At 42.3% G+C, this 24,126-nt stretch overlaps 1 protein-coding gene across 3 annotated transcripts; it reads right to left on the bottom strand.

The window, feature by feature from the left end:
• Positions 1-93: 93 nt before the first annotated feature.
• Positions 94-23,337, bottom strand: RPP30 (ribonuclease P/MRP subunit p30). 3 transcript variants are annotated; one of them, XM_068139697.1, is made up of 11 exons: positions 23,212-23,337; positions 22,154-22,209; positions 21,818-21,874; positions 20,239-20,313; positions 19,631-19,702; positions 13,454-13,543; positions 10,152-10,268; positions 6,684-6,713; positions 6,261-6,298; positions 5,160-5,239; positions 94-2,920 (listed from the first exon to the last, which is right to left on the bottom strand). In XM_068139697.1, the coding sequence occupies exons 1-11, from the start codon at positions 23,291-23,293 to the stop codon at positions 2,811-2,813; spliced, it is 807 nt and encodes a 268-aa protein (XP_067995798.1). In that variant the 5' UTR covers positions 23,294-23,337; the 3' UTR covers positions 94-2,810. The 3 variants fall into 3 exon arrangements, with proteins under 3 accessions (XP_067995798.1, XP_067995800.1, XP_067995799.1); XM_068139699.1 differs by having other exon boundaries at positions 23,208-23,258; XM_068139698.1 differs by lacking the exon at positions 21,818-21,874.
• Positions 23,338-24,126: the final 789 nt, after the last annotated feature.

The raw sequence follows: 24,126 nt of genomic DNA on the forward strand, positions 1-24,126 counted from the left end.
GTTAGCTGTTTGGGTGGGTTGGATTGGTTGATGGGTTGGACACGATGATCTTGAAGGTCTCTTCCAACCTGGTTTGGTTTATTCTAATAAAGGTTTATTTTTATTCTAATAAAGGGGTTGCTGGCTCCACCTCCCTGCCACTGTTCAACAAATGCCATCTCTTACTTTTGTTAAATGGAAATACATATACCAAACCAGAAAGACTGTACCTCAATGTAAAATGACCTTAGTTTCATTACTGAGTTGGATTTAAAAACTCAGTTTCTTAGCAAGTCAGTACTTACTGTGCAAAGCATGAGATAGCCTCAGTTATCCATGCCAAGGGAGAGTCCAGGTCCTGCCAGGCTATGCAGGCACCTCTTCTGTTGAAGCAGAACATCTTCACATGCTCAATCTCACTGGGACATACCACACTGCATTCAGCAAAAATCCCATGGTGTGGCCTCCCAGCAAAATAAGCCACAGGCTCCCACATACCTTCACCAATCTGTGCTGGCTGGCTTCTAGCCAACAGGCTTAACAGCTGGCCAAAGCAATGTCCTGGGCAACAAGGTAGGATCAGGAGGGGGCAGAAATGAATAGTTGTTACTGCAGTGCCAATTGTAGAGACTCAAGTGAATTTACAGACACTCCACAATGAAGCATGCAGAAGAAAACACCTATTCTGTCTGCAGCCAGCTATCCTAGACTGAGGCAAACAGCTTTAGACAAATGATACTTTTCTTACAGAGACACTGTAACTCCTGAGTGTCACCTTGCCAGCCACAAGCTTTATTTGTGAACACACTCTTCTCCATAAAAGTTATGGCACACCTCTGCTCATTGCCCTCTTCTGTAAGCCACTACTTCACTGTTTGTTTCTGCACAATTACCCAGACACTGGGAGCACGCCTTGCAGGAAACAGAAGTTACATCAGTGCTGGGTAACTCTGTTTATCATCCTAACCAAAAAAGCATTTCAATTTTTCACACAGCAAAGTGTCCAGAACAATGTGCTTCAGGAAGTCTGGGGAAAAGAAACTTTTCAGTTTCAGAAGTGTTGTATCTACTTAAAAGTGCAAAGAAGCAGGCTGTAAATCAAGCCAAACAAGTAACACAAATTATCTCTAGCATTCAAAAGCCTCTTCCCCTTTGCCAGTTACCAACAACTTCTGTCATGCTCAAGGTAGGTTATTCCCTGGTCAAGGCAAGATTGTAACTAGTGATAGGATGGGAAGAAATGGCCTCCAGTTGTGCCAGGAGAGGTATAGACAAGGAAAAGTTTCTTTAGTGACATTGGTCAGGCATTCAAATGAGCTGCCCAGAAGATGGTGGAGCCACCATCCCTGGAGGTGTTCACAGAACATGTAGATGTGGCACTTTGGGACATGGTTTAGTGGGCATGGTGGCGGTGGATTGATGGTTTGACTCGATGATCTCAAAGGTCTCTTCCAACCTTAATGATTCTGTGATACAGAAGATAGCACCAGATAAACACATTTTGCTGCTTCTCAGGCTAGAGCATCACTTTGAAGGTAAGGCCATAAATTACAAACTACTGTGTACATATATTTACCTGTACATCCCAATACCTGCAATAAAATAGACCTGAATCACAAAGACAATAAATATAACAACAATGTAAAGAGAAAATATTATTTCTCAAATGAAGAAAAAGCTGTCGTGATTTACACTGTTAAGTCTATTGAGAATTTCATCTAGTCTGATCAGTCTACAGACTGACCAGCTGCAAGATTTCTGCAGTATTTTACATGCTATAAATTCAACTTCTCACCTTGCTGTCAGATGCATATACAGAACTGGAATATCCACAGTAAAGCTGGCAGGAGAGTATCTTGACTACATTTATACTGGTTTAATAAAAAAGAAAACCACCAAAACTTCAGTCAACATTTGGAGGAACTCTGAAAATGCTCTGCTGATTATAATCTGTTAGGGTTGCCTTTTTGGCAGACAGACTAGGTTTACTGAAGCATTAACAGGAAGGAAAACAAAGGCAAGAGGCAGCAAAATGAACACAGTCTCGACTCTGCCAGACCTGGACACGAAGAAGGAAATGATGCTGTAAAAATGATGTGATGTGGAGACTGCTAAGGCCCAGGTGAGACAGCTGTTTTGCTGCAACTGCAACACACTAAGCACACAGTGTAACCTTGGGCTCTTCTTCTTTATCTGTGGTGACCATCTCATGTTACTGCTTGGTTTTAGGAGCTGCAGGACAGGGATGGCCTTTGAGATGTGTCTGGCAGTTCAGGTGAGTTTATCCTAATGGCACACAAATCCAAGATATCTCCTAGCAAGTGACAGATCCCAAGATCTCAAAAGAATGGGAAAACAGATTTTTAACTGTTTGTTTGGTTGTTTTTTTTTTTTTACTGTACAAGCTACCAGTGGTAAACATACACTGGACATCAGTTTAAAGGTTTAGTACAGATGTTCAGAACTTGAGAAACCATACGAGCTAGACTTTGGAGACATGTTCCTAGAAACAGTTTTAATAAAAAAGGAATGTACTTGTACAACTCAAGATTTCCATGTACTAAAAACTTTATGTTGAGTTTGCACCAACTCCAGAGGATGTAAAACATGGAGAGAGAGTTTCCTGACCTTGGTCAGAAGCCCATCATGTGGTGAACTAGCACTCAGTAGTCTCATTACCATAGCTCTCCTTACTTGGAACACCAAAAGAATAGTTCTTGTCCAGGCTAAATGTAGTAGTGAGGGAGGAACTGGGCTGGCTGGAGGATGGGGGAAGATTGAGCACTGGGTAGAGGTGGGATGTAGGCTCCTGTTGACAATCGGTTCAGTCATCAAGCTTGAGTTTTAGCTTTTTTGAAGGCTGGCAGTGTTGTTTCTTCCTCCTCAACCTTACGCGGCTTCTTCACTGTGTACACTATGCCACAGGCACTCTTCCGAGTTTCTGGAATATACAAACAGAAGATGCAGCATCTCAAATAAAATGACACTAAGGTATACTCATTTCAGGTGTCTGTGCCCCAAAGCACAGTTCAACGTGTTTAAAAGAAAAGATAACTGAGGTCCTGCAAGGGTTGAAAGGCTGCAGACACATAGAACCACAGAAAACCAGGTCTAATCAGTTCAGTAGTCATAGAAGGACACATTCTTGAAGCACTGTCAAAAGCAATTCTGCATTTCTGAGCAAAACATACTGTCCTTAAAAATCCCCACACAAATGTATTCACAAACCCCAGGATCCTTAAACAGACTATGCTGGCACAGCTAAGTTGGCAGAGGCTCCCCTACACATCACAAGGAAGTGGCTTTATATAATTTAAGGACACTTACAGAATCCTCAGCATTATCGTAAAATACTGCTGTGTGATGTTATCAAACTTCTCACAAATTTGTTTGCCACCCAACCTAGTGAGCCCAATCAAATTTCACAACTACTGGTGGGAGGCCTCTCTGCAAAATTTGAAGCAGAAGAGATTCCTTACAAATACTGTTAAGCAAAGAGGCTCTGCAAGAACTTTGCCAGAACGTATTGGCTTATTCTGGGCTAGTATCCTTTGGTGGCCAGGGAAATGACATCTGCTATTTAATTTCACACAGAAGATAGATGATGGTCTTGTGAAATTCCACATAAACTTGACAAATTCTTCCAACATGCTGTGTCTATGCAGATGAGTAGCAGGCTGAAGGACGACCCTGCTCATAGAAATGCCCTCTCCAAGAGATCAGCTACCTGCTGAGAATGACAGCAGGTTCAAGTTCCAATTTTACTGAAATAAGAGATGCAAACCAAATCCTTCTGTGCCTTTGAAACTTAAAGCGATCCAAATTGTTGGGAAGGTGACTAGAAATCATATCTACCCAACAAACCTTGCAGAAGCAGAAAGTAAGAGCTTGATGAGACTACTCAGTCACAAAGTTAAACTGCCATCAGAATAAGCAGCAGGAATCAAGAGACACAAAGAACCAATAAATAAGCACATGGAAGGGAGGGTAGAGATAGAGAAACTGGTGCTATGGTGGTGGTGTGAAACCATGGCCTAGCTAGCCATGGACAAGAAGCCAAGCTGATTTACCATGCTTTGGGACCAAGGTCACTTACAATCAGCAGGCATTTGTGTTAAATCCACGAAGATGGCCTACAGAAGGGCTGAGAGTCTCACAAAGATAAGATGGTCCTGTTTTGGCTAAAACTGATAAAGCAAGGCTCAAATTACAAACACCCAACTTCAAAGCAGCTTTTGAGGGTCAGGGTGCCCAAATACCTTTGACTAATTAACTGTAATATTAAAGTTGACACCCCTAAAGCGCTAATGAGGAAAAATTCAAGTGCATGCTAAACATATGACTAGGTTACTCAACATTACTTCCAAATCATGTTAAATATCACCTATAAGGCAGAGACAACATGGGCTGGGGTATAAAATCCATGAGAGGGACATGACAGTGCATGCTCCCTCTGTCATTGGGAAGCACACATGCCACTGATGCTGGTACCGGGGTAAGTCAAGGGGGTGTAGGGGGTGTAACGTGGGCCAGCATAAACACCCCTACCAGGCTGTGACCCTTTCCCTCCACCCACTATGGAGGCATCTTTTTTGGTGACAATTGCTTATTTAATACATGGCTGAATTTGTCTGGCATTACTGTTGATGCAAACCTTCACAGTGGCTCATCTGCGTTGGATGTTACCCAGGATTTGTTAACCCCAAGACCATCTTTGCTAACATTTCTATTGTGTTAGAGCTACAGCAAAGGTGTACATCTCTGGCTGTAAATGCAAAATATATGCATCCCTTGACTTTCCTGAAGTCAAAGATGTATTTTCTGCTGGTGTCACTGTGATCAGAATTAGACCCTTTCAGAAACATGAGATAGTTTCACTATGAAGCATGAACAGGCATGCTTTTTGGCTAAAAAGGTTATGACTCGTTAGTGGGGTTAAGCAAGTACTCCAATACAGAGAGTGCCATCAGTTCAGCCACTCATTTGCTAACATGGCAACAAGGGAAAATAGAACACCCTTGCCACTAAAGCTCCTCTTCATTCACTGGACAAGGGAGCTAAAACTTCAAGCTGACTTGCCCTGTAAGGTCTTGGACCTTTAGAAAAATATGCATTAACATGAACTTAGTTTAACAAATGTATGTGTTACCTAGATGAGCTTCTGTGTGCTTTTCACTTACCTCCGTGAAGTATGGTGGCTCTGCAGTTGGTAGACACAGCTGCCTTGGCTTCGCTTTCTGACAGGCCAAACAGCAAACCTCTGTCACCCTTTGTTCAGGATCAAAATGCACCAAACAGGGAAGTCTGTCTGCATGGTAAGTTTACTTACTCTAAAATAACTACAAATTAGCAAAGCTGTAACTCAAAGTGGCATTTTGAATAACATTAGCCAGAGAAACTGAGGCACCCATTTCCCCTAGCTGCAGTTCCTCAGCATTCCTCCTGGAAAGCTGCTGACAGCATTGTTTTTTGCCCAGACAAGAAGCTGCACTCTTGAAAAGAAAAGTCTGTCAACATAGGAACATATGCATAATCAAGCAAAAATAATTACTCAATTGAAAATTTCAGGTTTAGGGAAAGGACACTGATACAATCAGGGATGATACCAGATTAGGTATGTTAATTAGGATTGAGCCTGACTCCTTTGTTTAGAAGGAAAGAAAATACTGCACATAAAATCCTTCCAGGCTGCACACTCTCCCACACAGTTCTCACGACTCAGAGCATGCTCCTCCCCTCCAAGGGACAGTCCAGATACACACTTGTGGTGACGGGAGTGGGAACTAGCATCTGAATTCCTCAAAGGGGAAAAGCCACACTCCCCTTCATTTCTAGGCCACAACCACTTATTTAACAGCAGATACATAACTAAAGACTGGAAAATTCAGAACAGAAGTAACATCAATAAAGAGAAAGTGCCCGAGTGCTGGTAACTATGTAACTATGATTTTATAGCTTCTTCTACCAACGATGTGACACCTTAAGACCATGAGCAGTAATTTCTCATTTGGTTCACAGTGTTCATAGATATTTTTATGGTCTTTATTCCTCTCTCCACTTATATCCACACATAGTATCAATGCATATCACAGCAAAACATACCTGCAGCTGAACACAGATATTTACAGTGACTGCTCACACTGCTCCATGACCAAGACCTGTTGCTACTTCCACATCCACTCAGGGCCCTGATTCACTGAACTAGTCACCAACAAGCTGCGTAAAAGTTCAGGGAGCATGAAGCTGTATTTCAAAACCACTTGGACTTGGAAAAAGGATACAGATTAGCCACATCGTAAGGACCTCGTAGTTCTAAAGGCTAAAAACAAAACAAAGAAGGTTGGATTGTGCATGCATCCTCTTACAGCTGACAGAATGTGAACAGGCAAGGAAAGCAAGATTAAATGCTATGTAGTAGCAAACTGCTGAAGATGCACTAGGAAATATAGCAAATCCATCTGAGGAAAAAAAACTGTCATGGAAAATACCACAGCAGCAAAACTAACCACTCCACCCAAACAAACAAAATCCCCCCAAACCACACAATAAAATTTGGGAAACCAGGCTGATTAAATAAACCCGTAAGATGGCAAACATATACATTAAACACACAGAAATTGTATTTTTAAATAATTAAAGCTACAGTTTCAGACAGATAAATCCTCAAATGTTCTTAAAAGAGACCCCAACTACCTGGGACTTACCCTTTCAGCTGCACTAGATATTACAATGTTCTGCAAAACAAAAGAGAACAAACGTTCATCTGTTAGACAGCACGCAGAGATGAAGAAAATAAAAATAGAAGCCAGCAAGCAGCAAAGTCTGCATGAGCATTAACCAAATTCAGGCTCAGAACCCAATTAAACATCAGAGTATCTGATATCCCCAGATGAAGCAAGCCTGACAGTGGGGATCTTCATTTGGGGACATCAATAAATGGAGGTTATCTCCTTGTCCACTACAGAGGGGCACACAGACAAGCAGTCCCTTGAAGTTATAAACCTCTCACAGACAGATGTGTGTTGAATAAGCATTGCACCTTTTCACAGTATCACCAAGGTTGGAGGAGACCTTTCAGAGGCTAAACAGTATAAACAGCAGAATGATGGCATTAAAGCAAGCACCTATTGGCCTGTGTCTGTCATAGTGAACTTTAAAGGGACCTTAAAGGTAAAGAAGAAATACAGAGATGCATACGCTGTGTTAAAACATGTCCCATATATCTACACTAGCTGAAAGAGGCTCCATACAAATGACAACTCAGCCTAAGCTGTAAAAGACTTAGGAGTCCAGGATACCCTAGAAGGAGTTTAGACAGTTTGGTGCTCCCAAATTTTCAGCCTACTCTTTGTGTTGCAGTACAGCTTAGCCTTAACCTCAGCTTTCATGCTGGCTTTATTCAAACTCATGCTGGTTCAGGAAACTGAACTGCTGCAGCTAGGCAGTGGCTGCCAACTCATGCCATACACTTACTTCCCTCAGTACTGACACCCCCCATAAATTCACTAGACAGAGAGACATTCTTCTTCCTTCTCTCCCAAAGTGTTTCTGCAAAACAGGTATGTGACTGCTAGGGGGTTGGCAGATATCACAGCAAAACGGCCGGCGCTTTTCTGATGTAAATCTCCAAGGATGATCACAGGGGGGAGATTGTTCTGCACAGGCAGAAACTGCAGCAGCAAAAAATTCCTTTTGCCTTTTATTATACTGAATAAAAAGCTTTGGGAATTCCTGCTTGAGTGGGTGGGAATGGGAACTGTACTAAAGCAGTGAAGACTTTCTCTGACATCAGCACTATCAACACATCACACCACCTCCGCTTACAACGTCGGGTTTCTGATACTTTCCCCTCACTGCCTGGCTGTCCTGCCACCTCCTCAGCACTGGAAGACAATGCTCTGTGTGCAGCTGGAATTTAACACGTAAAAGAGTTATCTGCATGGAAATGACTGCACGTTCACACTGTGCCTAAGGTATCCTGATGCACCGAGGAAGAAAGGATGGGACAGACAACTCTCCCTTAGTGTAAGGAAAGCCTGAAGCAGAAGCAATACATACATCAGAGTGACTTAACAGTACACATCATCATTGAGTCCAGGACATTTCTTTCTGCATATTTCGCCTTTAAAATGACTGCACCATGGGTCCAAAGGGTGCTTTTGAGCTTCAGTGGCCCTGACTGCAAGGGTTTGCAAGTGTTTGCTTGGAAAAAATGAAGTCTCCTGCCCTGAAATGTAGCAGCCAATGCTTGTCTCCCAGACTCAGAGAAGCTCCTGGAGAAGCTGTGTGAGCCATCATGAATCAGTGCGAGGTCCTGGTTCACCACTGTGTATTAGATATACTCCTCCTGGCTGTAAGGCAACTGGCTTCCAGTTAGGGGTTGGTAAGATGGGAGAAGGCAGCAAGAGTAGACAAGAAAAGCACTGCTAGTGAGTGGAGAGGCAGGCAAAGGCAAATCCAAGGGAAGAACTCAAAGGCAAAACATTGTCTCCCCAAGTTAAGGGGACAGCAGCTTGTTTAGTACACTGCTCTAGGCACAGTACCTGCACTCAGTTACCAAAACATGGGAGGCGAAGGACTGTGGCTATGCACACCTGTCTGGAAGGGCAGGTGAATCCCTCCCTCATTCCCTGCACATTTTAACATGTTTTAAGGACTCTGCTCAACACCAGCAAATTTCTGGAAGTTCTTCTGCCTTACTACAATAGAGGAATAAATGGATCCAAAACCTGCAACATGTTCAGCAGCTATAGGCTAGAGAATACAAGAGCTGTGTGCCAGGTTCTAATGCAAGCAGGCTGTAGACCAGCCATCCCACATGTCATTTAAAAAAGGCCTTTGCACAACTGATAAAGAGAAACTGCCAGTGAGGGCTAATAACCATATTTGCTTGCTCACCACATACTGAGTCTGGAGACAAAAAATAAAGACATCCTATCACTCCTTTCCCAGCTTTTCCAGTGTCTAACAACTTGTCATGCTCAGCTCCATCTGATTTACCTTCCAGGCACAGGTGATGCACTACAATGACAGATGCAGAAACAAAGGGAACTGTGCACAGACTGAGTGTTCAAATGTCTCACTTCCTCTGTTAGTGACATCGACTGAGCTCAGGCTTACAAATCAATGACCCCATGAGAAGCACATCTTTAACTGCACAGAGGAAAGAGCAGCTCTGTAAAAAGGAATCCCCAGGTAAAGGAGGTTTTTTGTGTATGCACCTCATCACCAATCTGTATTTTGTGCAGTTGCTTCCCAGAGCTGGACTTCTCAGGAAAGGCCACACAAATATTCACTTTCTTGTGTTAGCACCAATGGAATTATCTGTCTGACCCCACTGTGACATAAACTGCCATGCCAGAGGGACACTGAGGTAGCAATGGATCTGATTTTAATTGGCCTTCCAAGCTGTACATCTCACTTCAGACTACAATTGTTTTTAACTTGGGTATGTATGACAATATGCTTCTCTAATAAAAAAACCCCAAACAACTAATAAGCAGCACATGCCCTGAAAGGATCCAGCATGACAAGCAGCTTAGCCTTGTAGCATGGGAGGAGGAGGCAAGGTATGAAAGCAATGGATTACAGGCATCTCAGCTGTAAGCATTACTTTTCCCTTGGGTTTCAGTAGGAGGTAAGAATGAAGTTGATCTGACTGCAGCAAAGCCCTGATTGATAGGCAGCTGGCTGCTGTGTCTGTTTCATACACTGGGATTACTAACAATTTAATAAAACAAGATTTCTGCCTTTTTCTTATTATTTTTCAGCCCCTCATATTGAAGGTATACTATTAAAGAAGAGCTTTGGGTCAATCAGAAATGTTAAATAGGTGATTTTAAAGACATGCATGGACTTCACTTCTAGCACAACCCTTCGATCTCTAGCACTTTTCTCCACTCCCCTTCTTGTTTTGGGTATTGCATACCATAACAACAGATAGATCCTTTTTTCAGAACAATCTTAACAGTTTGACAACTTCAGAAGAAAGCATGCAGTGGTATGCGAGATGGAATAGTTGTGCCCTTTTATTAGCAGAAAAAGATGCAGTCACAGCTTCAGAAACCCCAGCATCAAACTAATTTAAAATGGCTCACTGTGTAACTCCAGAAGAATGTGAACTGAAGAATTTGGACTGAATTAATTAGCTGGCTTTCACTTTGAGAGCTTACCTTCCCTTTGCAGATCTGCATCAGGCTGAGTGCATTTGAAACTGTGTATCTTCTCATTGTGGAGTCTTTGATGGCAGGCGTGTAAAGAAGTTCAAAGTAAATGCCTCGATCTATTGCCTTCATGAAAAAAAGGGAGTGATCAAAAATCAAAGAGAGGAGCACAACAATCTAACAACTGCTGTCTATTACTGATGTAGCTTATTCTCAGTTTAACTGTATTACACAGGAAAACAAAAAAAAAAGAACTGTTCCAGCAAGAGCAGAGAACAGCACAGAAGTAGCAGTGGGGAAGACTGCAGTGTACACCAGATGTGCACTTGAATCTTGGGATGATGGATAAATGAGACTTAAAAGAAAAAACAGCCACTTATTAATTTTAATAGGCTTTCCACTAGCACAGAGTTGAGGAGACAGGAAACCAATGCTGGTCAGAAACAAAGTTTGATACTTTGAGGACTCTTCTTCAGCCCCACAGGCTGCTCTTAGGAAGACTGCCCATTCCCACAGCACCCATATCTTCCAGATTAGGTATTTGCCCCTATATGATAGCAGCAATGATGAGGACCCTCCTCTCTTGTTTTACAGGGTACTTTGATACTTTGTGGCAATGTTAAACAACAGTGAGTCATAGGAGAGGTTCCAGATAATAATACTTAAGGTATTTTCAGCTGCATTAAAATCCTTGGCTATCTGTCAAAGTTCCGCAAACACTCAGAGACAGGTTAAGCAACTTGCTGTAAGACACTGAGTTAGTGACAAAGGCATAACTGGAAGCTAGGAGTTCTCTGTTCAATTGCCTATGGTACATTTGCCTGAAATGTTACTCTATGCTTTGTATTCATATTATTAAAAAAATGCTGTAGTGTTGATGCTGTAAGAATTCAGTAACTAAATACAGATGGAGCTAGTCCAGATCCCACCCATGCAAGAGCAACAGAAGCTATGTATACATCAAATGTTTTACACAGAACTGGTCCAACATCTGCAAACAAGAAAAGAAGCCTGAATTTATCCAAACTGAAACAGGTGATGGCAACGTACCAAGCTCCCTTCAGGCAGATTTTTAACTTCATCTCTACCACTTCAGCTGCCTGCCAATCTGTCTGTCTGGCATAACCGCCAAAGCTGAGTGCCCCAGGATGCACAAAACCAGTCTGACAGACAGGGTGCAGTGTAGAAGTTCAGAAGTAGCTTGTAAGGAAAATTCCTCCAAATGAAGGGCTCAAAGAGTCACACAGCTCCTCATCAGAGTCAACTGCTGGAGTATTAGGCATGGGGTCTGTGTTCATGGGGTCTGTGTTGATAGGTTGGACTCGATGATCCTTGAGGTCATTTCCAACCTTAGTTATGCTGTGATACTGTGGGGTACTACGAAACACTTCACAAAGTTGTTACTTCAAGTGGAGTGTTGAAATTCCCAGTCCATAAAAAAATACCAAAGTAGTACTTTTGTTCTGTTTCAGGATTGATTCTAGTTATTTTAAAATTCTTATTCTAGGTCAAACTTTCTGTAGAAGAGGAATTAAGATTTCTAGTCAATTCCAAATTTAAATGTTTAAGCACCTCATCAGTCAAGAATACTCCTGTGTAATGAACCTTGATATGTAGTCACAGAAAAAAAAAAAGAGATCACCTAAAGGCATCTTCAGATTAAGCTTTCTGGCAAACCACCAATATCAGTCAGAATTCTATTACCAAAATATTGTTTATCCATGCTGATAGGCATCTTGATTCCCAATGCAGATATTTAGCAATTCCATATTTGGCTCACTTGCCAAGACATTCCTTTGTCTGAGTATGGATTTAATACAGTTGTCTTCCAAATAACTGGCATGACACCCTTCTCCCAAACTGAAAATGTCTTTCATATTCTTTGGTCTTTTAAATCACAAAATCAAAGTATCATTTTTATTGAAAAAGACCTCTAAGATCATAGAGTCAAACCATTATTTAACTCTACCAAGTCTGCTACTACACCATGTCCCTTAGCACCACACCTATGCATCTTTGAAACATCTCCAGGAATGGGGATTCAGCCATTTCCCTGGGGAACTTATTCCAGTGTTTGATAACCCTTTCAGTGAAGGCATTTCTTCTAATATCCTCCCCTGGTGCAACTTGAGGCCACTTCCTCTCATCTTGCTATTAGGGAGAAGAGAACAACATCCACCTCACCACAACCTCCTTTCAGGTAGCTGTAGAGAGCAGTAAGGTTTTTCTCCAGATTAAATAACCCCTGTCCCCTGAGCTGCTCCTCATAAGAATTGTTCTCCAGACCCTTCACCAGCTTTGTGGCCCTTCTCCAGACCTGCTCCAGCACATCAATGTCTTTGTTGTAGTGAGGGCCCCAAAATTGAACACAGCATTCCAGATGTGGCCTCATCAGTGCTGACTACAATCACTTCCCTGGTTCTGCTTGTCACATTATTCCTGATGTAGCCAAGGATGCTGTTGGCCTTCTTGACCCCTTGAGCATAGTGCTGGCTCAGGTTTGCTTGACTATTGATCAATACCCCCAGGTCTTTCTCTACTGGGAAGCTTTTCTGCCACTCTTCCCAAGTGTGGGATGTGGCACTTAGCCTTGTTAAACCTCATACAATTGACCTTGGTCCATCAGTCCAGCCTATCCAGGTTCCTCTGCAAAGCCTGCTTACACTCATGCAGATCAACACTCCTTCCCAGCCTGGCGTCATTCGCAACCTTTCTGAGAGTGCATTCGATCCTCTTGTCGTGAAAATTAGTAAAGTGCCATGTAATGCATCTACCCTGCTCTCATGCAATCTTCTGAGAAGACTAAAGTATGGTTAAAATAATTTAAATTCAGATTTTGCTTTAATAGTGTTGCTCTTTTGTTCTCTGCATTAATGTAGTTTTGAAAAGTCATCACAGTCTGCATTTCATGGCACACTTTCCTTTAAAATGTCCAGTTTGCCAGGGCTGCTTATCTGTTATGACACAGATGTACCAGCTCTGGTTTGGGAAGCATTTTAGTCAGCAATTACACTGCATCTCACTGCTTAGCAAACAGTGGCCTTAAGGCTCTGTTTCTACTGCTTGGGAACACCACTCCTCTCTTAAGTGGGGGACAGGAAGGAGAAAAAAATAACTTACATCATTGTTTATTAAATGCTGCAGTGGAGGCCTTGAAGTTAAGGGCATCTGAAACAACACTATACATTATGAAATAAAACAAAAGAACCACCTAGATGGGAATGGTGGGAGGGAAATGGTAGGGAATTCAACTCAGACTGACATTAAATACAGAATTTAACAGCAAGAAAACAATTTAGATGTAAATTTACCATATTCACAGGGGGCCTTCGGAAGTAGAACGGCAGCTTTTCTGTCACATTTATGCACACCAGGTCCACATCTAGAGTTGTGCAAGCAATCTGCAGCAAAGAAACAGGAACAGATTATTAGATATGCCAGAAAATGCATAACCATCTTCAGATGCACTCATAGTCTCCTTAATTTCTGAATAGAATAGACCAGTCCAACCCATCACCCAACACTATCTAATCAACTAAACCATGGCACCAAGCACCCCATCAAGTCTCCAACAAATGCCTCTCAAGGGGGAGTTCAGTTTCAAAATTAAGAAGTACTACACCTTGCATGTATGTCGGTAAACAGCAGGGTTGCAGGTGCACAGCTTGAGCATTTCAGGCACAAAACTCAAGCCTTCTCCTACTTCTAGAACTACCTTTCCTATAAAATAATGACCAACTCAAAGGCAAGACTTACTGATTTATTTTTATCTGACATAGGACATGCAGAAGCAATGCTGGCTTTTGGTAAAAAACAAAACTTTGCAGCTAATGAAGGGCAACCCATGTTTACAAAGGGACCAGTCCAGAAATTGCCCCATGCCCCATCACTCCAATTCCAGCCTAGAAACTGTCTGGTTTCACAATTAATTATTTTTACCAGAAGCAACTGAGGAAAGACCGAAGAAAAGCAGAATGTTAGACACTTTCTGGTTGTGCCACAGTGATTGAGGCCAAAGGGTCTCACTTTCCTGGCTGGGTAGGAATATGCAGCCCTTCCTGAAAGCCATGTCTCTGGACAAGTCTGGAGATGGTATGAAAGATTATAGTTTAAAGGCTTATCTTTGAGCTTACATCACAATTTACAGCCTGTGTCGAATGGTGGGGGGAAAAAAAATGAACAAAAGGGTAGAGAATCTCCACAGTGAAGTGCACATGAAAGGGAGCCAGCCCTTGATTTACATATAATCTCATGCACACAAGACATGGGAATTATATATGCCAGCCCCATAAAGATGATTACACAGGGCCAGATTAATGTCTCTAAACAGTGCTGTAACAAAAAAAAAAAAAAAGACAAAATAGGCTGAAGAAATTGAAAAGGAATTTTCTATGCATAGGGGAACTCTCTGCATTCAGAAACTTGCCAGCAGCTGCTCCAAATACACCTGGGCCACATGCCAACCATTCATCCCTCCTTACACCAACATGAAAGTGGTAGGGGTTGTGGGGAGTTCCAGGGATGGGCTGCTCTAACTCAGGGCAGGCTACTGCTTTGCAAACTAGTCTTCTACCAGTGTATCTACATGGAATGTGGATGGTGACAAGAGCAGAGGCTCAGCTCCAGGCATGTGTGTTCCTTACCTAGAGATAGTACTCCCTCCTATACAGGAGAGCCACAGCATACATGGAAACAAAAAATTCAGCAGACCACCAGGTTTTTTTTTATCTTAACATGTCTCACCAGACCATTGAGACTAAACTTTATCTTTATGCCCTACCTTCACCAACTTAGTTAGGCAGGTCACAGTTGGAATGCATTGCATAAACCTAAACTCATGTACATCATACTACGGCCAGCTTTACTCCTTTGCTTATGTGGAGCACAAACTGCCATCCAGACAGGCAATTTATAGGAATGTGGACAGAGCAAATAGCTCTGAATTGTGTCCCAGAAAACATCAGTGAGGCTGTCAGAAACTCAGGAGGAGAGAAAGATGAAATTGCCCTATGTGGTGAGAAAACAAACCTTCCTTATCAGCTCCAGAAACACTGGAGAACTCTTTTCTATTTTGGAAATTAAGCAAAGTGGGATAGGGAAGTGACCCAGGTGTCAGGATATCTATATGATTCCCATGACAAGAACAATTCTGAAAACACCACCAAGGCAAAACAAAATTAAGAGGCGTCTTTCTCCATAAGGCAGAATTCCTGCACTGCATGGAAAGATGGAAAGGAAATTTCTCCAAACATGCCAATATTCAGCCTAGCTTTGGCTGCCGCACAGGTCACACTGGCAAGCAAGTTAAGGTTACCCCGCCTACTGAAAGGATCTGAGGCGTAAAGTCTTTACAGAGAAAACGATACGCAGCAGTTGCGCAGCCCAGCACCTGCCCAGTCTCACCGCAGGCAAGAGCCCCATCTGCTGGCAAACTCCTGCCAGCCAGAAATAAACAAGACACTGCCTGGATGGCTTGAAGAAAGCTTCAGAGAGTAGTTTAGGAATAAACACTGAAATCTGGCTTTGCGCTACATCCTCTCACTTATGTGAGCAAGTGTTTTTAGATGTTTTTCAGATGATATGCTAATTGCTTTCAAACAGCAAGCACAACTAATACTATTAAACCAGTCAGAAATGAAAAGCAAAAGGTTTTGCAAAGCAACAGACAGACACCTCATTATTGGCATGGAGTGGGCATTCCTAGTGCAGCCCAAAACAATCCTCTAGGGAGACTTAAAGCAGCGGCCTGTTGTACAATTATCTTGGCAAACACAGCTTTCTCATACCCCTGAAGATATGATTTTTATATTTTTTATAACAATTCAAGCATGTATTTCAATACATTTCAGTGCCACACTCGGGCACAGACTGGTTTGGGGATGTGCCACAATTAGAGCACATCTCCATCACTCATCTATTTCTTTCACAAAAACATAAAATAATCCAAGTGCAAAATTGCTGATGAGAAAGATGATGGTCTCAAGGTAATGATGAGTTACCAACAGCCACTTTTGAAATATGAAGTGAATTTGTGGTCCAAGATCCATTCTAGAAGGCATTATCCTTAACAGTGAAACATCTGTAAGAGCCAGAGCTAAATGCTGAAACTGCATGCTGAACATCAGTTGCATCAGGTTTCCTGTTCCTCTAAAAAATTGACCCATCTCTCCAGAGAGTTAGAAAACCTAAAAACTTTAAACAAAAGACAAACATAAATCTGCCCTCAATGTGAACATGAAAGCATGAAGTCTTTCACCTCACATGGTTTGCAAGAAACATGCTTGGGTTCCCTCCCCAGCTCAATGTGCTTCCAGCATGGAAGCAATGAAGATGGTCTCCTTGACAGCCTTGCAGTCTTCCTATCTGTCCATCACCTGCAGGGTGTCAGCTCAAACAGCTGCTCTCTGCATTAGCCTGCCCAAAGCCTAGCCATCCTCTCTGTGCCAGAACAACTATCTGTGTGGCTGGGAAACTCGATCTGCCTGCAAAATAACCAGCAGAAACATATTCCTCAAACCAAACTGCCATGCACCTAAACAAGCAGCTTCAACAGACCTGCAGAAATGAGTGGCTGTTCAAGTCAGCTTAGATACTGCCACAGCTGGATGCCCAACTGCAGGAGAACTCATTATATGTGTAAAAATAAAAAATATCCATGCTTAAGTGAAAGAGTGAGCCCCTTTCCACCATAACCAGTGTAGCATGTCCCTGCTGATTACCTGGCTTAGGGTGCTTGTTTAAACTGATTGAGTTCTGTTGCCAGAAAACAAAAGAAAGAGGTGGAAAGTGGCCCTCAAAGTGTTTAAAAAACTACTTACCTGTCTCACGCCCTCAAGTCTTGCAATGAAAATAAAAACAGTCAGAAATTAGTTTTACTAAGCTGTAACTGTTCTGATTAATGCTGGAATTCTTCTGCTGAAAGATTCTTTGAAGTTCACCTTCCACAGCCTTTTGCATTATACCTTATTTGGACAAGTTCTCAAAAAGAAGGGTAAAAATTTAGAATAAAATTATATTCTTCTATTATTTTTTGAATTGTGTCAAAACAAGTACTCAACAGTGCTACAAAGTAGCTTCAACTTACTAAAAAAAACCCCAAAGAACAAACAAACCAAAAACCAAAACAAAGGTCTCAAAAATCCCAAACAAATCAACGAAAAACCCCTGAACAAACAAAACACCCAACCAGCCAAACCCCAAACAAAAACCATACTCAATTTTACACTGACAAGAATGCTTTGAAAATAAATTCTGGCACTCTTTCAAAGAGATTCATGTTTGCTTTTGGTGTCCCCAAACATTCTTCACACTACTTTAAACTGCATGCCTACTTGCTGACTGCAAGACTAACAGAGACAGGACACCTCCACCTACTCTGCCAGTTCAGAGTTAGTGTTATTTATGAGCTTGCAACAGGTCAGCCATCAAAATTTCAGTTTTTTGTAAGAGAAACATGATGAGAAAAAGATAACTTGCTTCCAGTTACTCCACTTGATGACAACACTCAAATCAGCTGTTCCCAAGTCATTAAAAATAAGAGACTGAAATAACAAACCTCTATCATTCACCAAGACAAGCTGAGATCATTCTGCTTTGGAGGGCATTTAACAGCTAAGAATTTTCTGGTAGGAAGAGTCTATTCAAGATCTAGCAGCTATGGATAAAAGTTGGGAGACAATATGCTGCTCGGTGCTGTTAGTAATGACTGAAGAACTATTGAACATTGCTGTATTCAGGTATGGCTTCTAAATAATAAATGTCTTTGTCAGTCAAACACCAGAAATGGACCAAACCACTTCATGGTCAAAGACATTTGAAACACTTTGCTTTTCTATGAACACAGAAATAACACAAGAATTGGTGGTTCTGTTCAAAATATTTGCATTTCTACTAGCATAAACAGCACTGGGCTAAAGTCAAACTAGGCCTAAGGAAGTAAAACATTTTAAAAGTTATTCAGCCCCCCTATTTTCTCTCACTAATACTGCTGGAGTACTACAACTGCTACAGATGTCAGCATCTGTTCAGTAACAATGATACGGAAACTCAAGTTTTGTGAGTTTGTCACCTGCAAGTTTTCTCTGAACAACCAGAACACAATCTGACTAAGAAAATGACTCTCTGCCCTTCAAGTATTTCCCCAGAGGCTTTTGTACAGCCTCAATGGTTTCTTGGCAGGTGAAGTAACAAACATATCATAAAGTCATAGGAGTAAAGCTTCTCTCACTTGAGCATTCAAACCACTCTTAACAAAACCAAACCAGAAATCTCAGTCTGGTAATGAAGCTAGGGCCATTATGTTGAATCAGGCATGCCTACTTTTGGAGATGTTCATAAGATGCTATGACAACCAGAACTAATTCTGCCTCAAACTCCTGCTCCTATTTTGATTTTAAATAAATAAATAAAGGGGAAGTCTAAAGGAATCAGCTATTCCTTTGAAAGAAGTTCCAAGAGAAGATCTAAGACTAAAAGGAAGAAGGTAACTCTCAGAACCACATTAGTGAGACTTTAAAATCTTTCCACTTTCCCTGGCATTTCAGAGACCAGGAACAAATAGTGCTAACAGAAGATAGCGAAGGCGTTTTGTGGAAGCTTCCACTTTGAGAAATTGAAGTTCAAGACAGAAGTTTTATACACAATGGTAGCATATATATACATAGATAAGGGAAAAAAGAAGGATGTTTTCTCTACTCACTCCAGAGGAATACTCAGTAGAATACAATAAACCACGTTGGAAGAGACCTTCAAGATCATCACGTCCAACCTATTATCCAACACCACCTGATCAACTAAACCATGGCACCAAGCACCCTATCAAGTCTCCTCCTAAACACCTCCAATGATGGTGACTCCACCACCTCCCGGGGCAGCCCATTCCAATGGGCAGTCACTCTCTCTGTGTAGAATTCCTTCCTAACATCCAGCCTAAACCTCCCCCGGCACAGCTTGAGACTGTGTCCTCTTGTTCTGGTGCTGGTTGCCTGGGAGAAGAGACCAACCTCTGCCTGTCCACAACCTCCCTTCAGGTAGCTGTACAGAGCAATAAGGTCTTCCCTGAGCCTCCTCCTCTCCAGGCTAAGCAACCCCAGCTCACTCAGGCTCTCCTCATAGGGCTTGTGTTCCAAGCCCCTCCCCAACCTTGTTGCCCTCCTCTGCACACGTTCCAGCGAAGTTTAAGACACACAGGAAAACGAGTGCAGGGGGCATACAAGCCTGTTCATCAGGTAAACATTTCAGGCTTTAACCAGTCACCTTAAGGCCTTGCAGCCTCCTGCAATCCCTCCCAATCTTATCAGTCTATCAATGGAGAAGGTGGCCTATATTGCTCAGTTAGCTCCATTATATGCAGGCCTGTATAAATGGAAATTTTTTTTTTTAAATATGTAAAAAAAAAAAAAAAATGTGTCAAAACAAAGCATATACTCAAACTAGCCTGGCACCTGAAGTTTCTGAACAGGCATTATTAATTAGATGACTGTACTTACATGGAACAGTTTCTCAGTCTTTGGAAATACCGCTATGATGTCAAATAACCTTGTATTTGCAGACGTTGACCTCTGCAAAAGGAGGAAACAAACACTACCTTGAATTCTGGCAGATGCCAAAGCTATGCATGATCATGAATAACAAAATAATGACAAGAAAAAGATCCTTTTCATTTTCAAGTAGTAAAACAAGGCCAAACCCAATAATCACCCAATTGCATATCAGACCTTCACTGCGAGCCATACTGTGAAGTCATTCATTCTCATTCTGAGCCTTGTCACCCCTCTGGTAAGACACTTAGATCTTTTGTTCCAATCATGTAGTACTACTGCATAAGCAGACACTGGTTTACACAAAGAATTCCAGAAAACAAAACAAAAAAAATAATCCAGAACTGTTGTCCCATCTTAAATAATCAATGGAAGCCATATCTAGTCTTCTAAATCTGCATCTCCTCATGATTTGCTGAAGATGCAATCTGAGACATCACTGCTGAGTGTCCTATAAGATCTTCAAAGTTCTCCCCATACAATTTCCAAAGTTTCATCATTCATTCATTGAGAAAATAAAATACAAATTGGAAAATCAATACACTAAATATACTTACCAAGATATTGCAGTGGGAAGGATCAGAAACAACAAGTGTTAGCCGGGTTAATACTTTAATTCTCTTAGATGTCCCCTACAAAAATGAAATAGTACAACAGACTTTAAAAGCTCCAAAGCAAAAATGGTATGGTGATTTTTTTCACCCTGTATGCTATAAAAGAAAATAGTGCCTTGCCTACACTAATTTTCTAAAGCCTGTAGTTACATTTCTGAATCTATCTAGAAGGGGCAAGAGGGCTCTAGCACTAGACTTGTCAGGGCTCATTGGGAGGGCTTTAAACTAGGTTTGAAGGGGGTGAGTGTTGAAACCAGTCTCTCTGGAGAAGAGAGTGAGAGACATAAACTAGAGTTAGATGAGAAATCAGCAGCCCAGCTGAAATGCATGTACACCAACACATGCAGTATGGGTAACAAACAAGAGGAACTGGAAGTCTTTCTTAGTTCACCAGGAAAACTATGATATAATTGCCATGACAGAAACATGGTGGGATGATTCACACAATTGGAGTACTGCACTGGATGGTTACAAGCTCTTTAGGCGAGAGAGAAGAGAAGGAGGAGTGGCTCTATATATTAGGGAATCTCTTGATGCCACAGAACTTGAGGTTGAGGATGAAAGAATTGAGTGCCTGTGGGTTAAAATCAGAGGGAGGGCTAACAAAACTGACATCCTGGTTGTAATCTGTTATAGACCACCCAAACAGAATGAAGAGGTTGATGAAATATTCTAGAAGCAACTGGAGGCTGTCTCAAGATCATCAGACCTTGTGGGCGACTTTAACCTGCCAGACATCTGCTGGGAACTTAACTTACCAAAGGGGAGGCAGTCCAGAAGGTTCTTAGAACATATGGAAGACAGCTTCTTGATGCAGCTGTTAAGTGAGCCTACCAGGGGTCAGGCCCTGCTTGACTTGCTGTTCTCAAATGGAGAAGGGCTGGTGGGAAATGTGATGGTAGGTGGCCATCTAGGGTGCAGTGACCATGAGACAGTGGAGTTCTCAATATGCAGGGAAATAAGGAGGAGCAGTAACAGAACCCTTACTTTGGCCTTCCAGAGGGCAGATTTCAGCTTATTTTAGCAAGTAATTCAGAGAGTACACTGGGTAGCAGCCCTTAAGAACCAAGGGGTCCAGGATGGTTGGACCTACTTCAAACAGGAGCTCTGGAAGGCACAGGAACAGGCTGTGCCCATGAGCCGAAAGATGAGCCAGCAGGGAAGGTAGCTCCCCAGCCAGGCCACAACTACAAACATTAACATGTGCCAATGATTTCAAACACAGACATGTTTCATTATATCCAAATTTTGGTCTGTCAAAACCAAAGAGATATTTCCAAAACTCAAATCTCAAGAATTATACTGCAATTATTCAACTACAAGAAGATTAAAAATTGACAGCAAGCAATTATTTTATTGATTCTATAACGAACAGCGCAAGTCTATTTCTTCCAATGCTTGGAGTTTAAACAATCAAGCAGTGGACAAATTTCTCTCTTTCTTATTAATGTGTAACACACAAAAATCACATACACAAACCCATCAATTGAAAAATCATAACTCAGACTGGAGCTAGACTTACTTGTACAATAGGCAAAGATGGAAACAACTCCGAAAGAGATACTGGCTTGATAATTTCCTTAAAAGGGACCAAAACAAAGTTATTCAAAATGCCATGGGTTAAATCTATAATGTAAACAAAAGCTGGGTTCTAATCATAAAAAGAAATTTGCCATACTAACAAAACTATTTCTCAGGGATGGAGACCATATTAAATGTTAACCCCAGAGGAATTATACAACAGGAGTAATGGAATGAATGAAGACATTTGGACTTGCATCTAAAGCTATTTGGGAACATGTAATAATAAGGCATATAAAACCACATCAAGAACAATTAACCCCCGCAAAAAAATTACCTGTTTCTTTTCTTTAAAATCGATGACATGATTAAGAGCAACTGCAGAATATCCCACTGGAAAGGCAAACACATAGTAAGAACATTTTGTACACTGAACAAATGGAAACAAATCCGAACAGAAACCCGTTAAAACACTCAGCACGGGTCTCAGACTTTGTAGCCACACACATATTTACCTTTCACTTTTTTTTTTTTGAAGACTAATTTACAAAACAATAGTGCCCTAAAATAATTTAAAAAACAAAAAAAAAAATCTGTTAGCTTTTTAATGTACCCCAGCTCTGACAACGCTTACTCAGTGACAAAGCTTTACGAACATGAATATTTACGGTTAGGATTCCCAAAGATTTTGCCCCGGTTTGGGCCCGTTGATGGCTTTCTTTAGGGAAAACGGTTAATAACATTCAGGATAGTTGTTAAAAATTACAGACAGCACAGTGCTGCGAGAGAAACAGCTAGAGATGGCAGCAAGGTGAGCAGTTTAATCGATGCTCACAAATTCGTTTCAAAGATCTCCTTTAGCAGGGGTGAGAGGAAGATGGTACACATGCCAAAGATAAATCACCCCCAAATACTGGCCAGGCAGCATCCGGCCGTACAATAGTTCTGCAGAACCCCCCCCATATTTAGGCCATAAGAAACTGCAGACAAAAAAACCCGTATCCACGCTGGGAAAAGAACAACTGGGATCCAGAGGCAATGGCAGAGCCAGCGCCTGCAAGACACAACATAAGTTTTCCTCGCACTAGGCACCACAGAGACCTTGTCACCTCAGAGGCAGAAACCTGCAGGCAGAGGAAGAACGAAGAGGAACGAGGGGAAACCGAACAGGGAAGAGGATGGCGAGAGTTAGGCTACAAGAAGGGAAAACACATCCGAGAGAACCACGCTGCTCACACCAGCCTGGTGGAGCTGCCGCCCGCGTCCTGCTGCCCCCCCGGCGAGGCCCAGCCCTCCCCAGCTCAGGCCCGTTGACTCCGCACCGGGACCCTAGCCCCAGGTCGGTCCTGCCGCCCTTCCCTCTCCCGCCGCGCCGTGCCCGGAGTACTGACTCACAGTGCGCTGCGGCGTCTAGCAAGCTCTGCAGGGACTTCTTGTCCAGCCCCTGCGGGAGGTTCAGATCGGCAAAGCCAGCCATGCTGTGCGCGGCGCCGGGCGTGCCACGCACGACACCGCCCCAAGACGGCCAGCGGCAGCCTGGGCTTTGTAGTTCCCTTCTTGTCCCGGGAAGGCAGCGCCCCCAGCCCGGCAGCACTGGTAACAGCCCGGGCGATTCGCCAACTGCAGAACCGCAGCAGCAAAGGAAGGCGACGTGCTCATGGCGGATGCTCTTCGTCCGCAGGTGCTGCACCAAATGCTGTAATAATCCAGCAGAAAGCCTGTGTGGTGAATTTCTCAGCTCTCAGGCAGGACTCTGAAGAAGATCAAACCTGTCCCTGAGGCTGATCAAATCTGGTTCTTTGCCACTCTGTCTCGCCGAAGCAGAGCAGACCGAGGCCCACGCTCTCCTCGGAGGCCTGCCGGTTCCCACCAGGTGGAGCAGTAACCTTGCTCCTCGACTCAAATACTGCCAGTTAAACTTGCTGAGCTCCACCTGAACGCTGTCAATTAAAAAATAAAAATAATAATAATAAAAAAATCCTTGCTAGTTATTGAAAGGTTTCTCTTCCCTATGTTAACTTTTTTTTTTTTTTAAAAAAAAAAAAAAGTGAAACAAAACCCCAAGCTGCCGTGTCAAGAGATATCCCCTAACGTGCAAAGGGGCTGAGGAACTATAATAAACCAATATGCAAATTCACATTCACTCTGCCACACTATCACAAAAAGCACAAATTATCGTTCTACCACTGATAAATAGTACAGAATATGTAAAATACAGGTGTCCTTTTCTTTGTTTGGGGTTTTTCTATGAAGACTTAGAGTAGCTGTGAGGACAGCAGGTCTCCATTTCCCATCCAATTTTAGGTGGCA

Source organism: Melanerpes formicivorus, unplaced genomic scaffold (genome assembly GCF_026170545.1).
Source record: "Melanerpes formicivorus ecotype bairdi unplaced genomic scaffold, bMelFor1.0.p_v2 SCAF_6, whole genome shotgun sequence".
Classification (NCBI taxonomy): Eukaryota; Metazoa; Chordata; class Aves; order Piciformes; family Picidae; genus Melanerpes; species Melanerpes formicivorus.

Coding starts and splice junctions, on each gene's coding strand:
- RPP30 (XM_068139697.1), bottom strand. CDS start 23,293: ATGGCTGGCTTTGCCGATCTGAACCTCCCGCAGGGGCTGGACAAGAAG. Junction 20,314..21,817: donor CATCTTTGCCTATTGTACAA/GTAAGTCTAGCT, acceptor TCATTTTTGTAG/GGGACATCTAAGAGAATTAA. Junction 5,240..6,260: donor CCTTACGATGTGGCTAATCT/GTATCCTTTTTC, acceptor AAAGGGTGACAG/AGGTTTGCTGTTTGGCCTGT.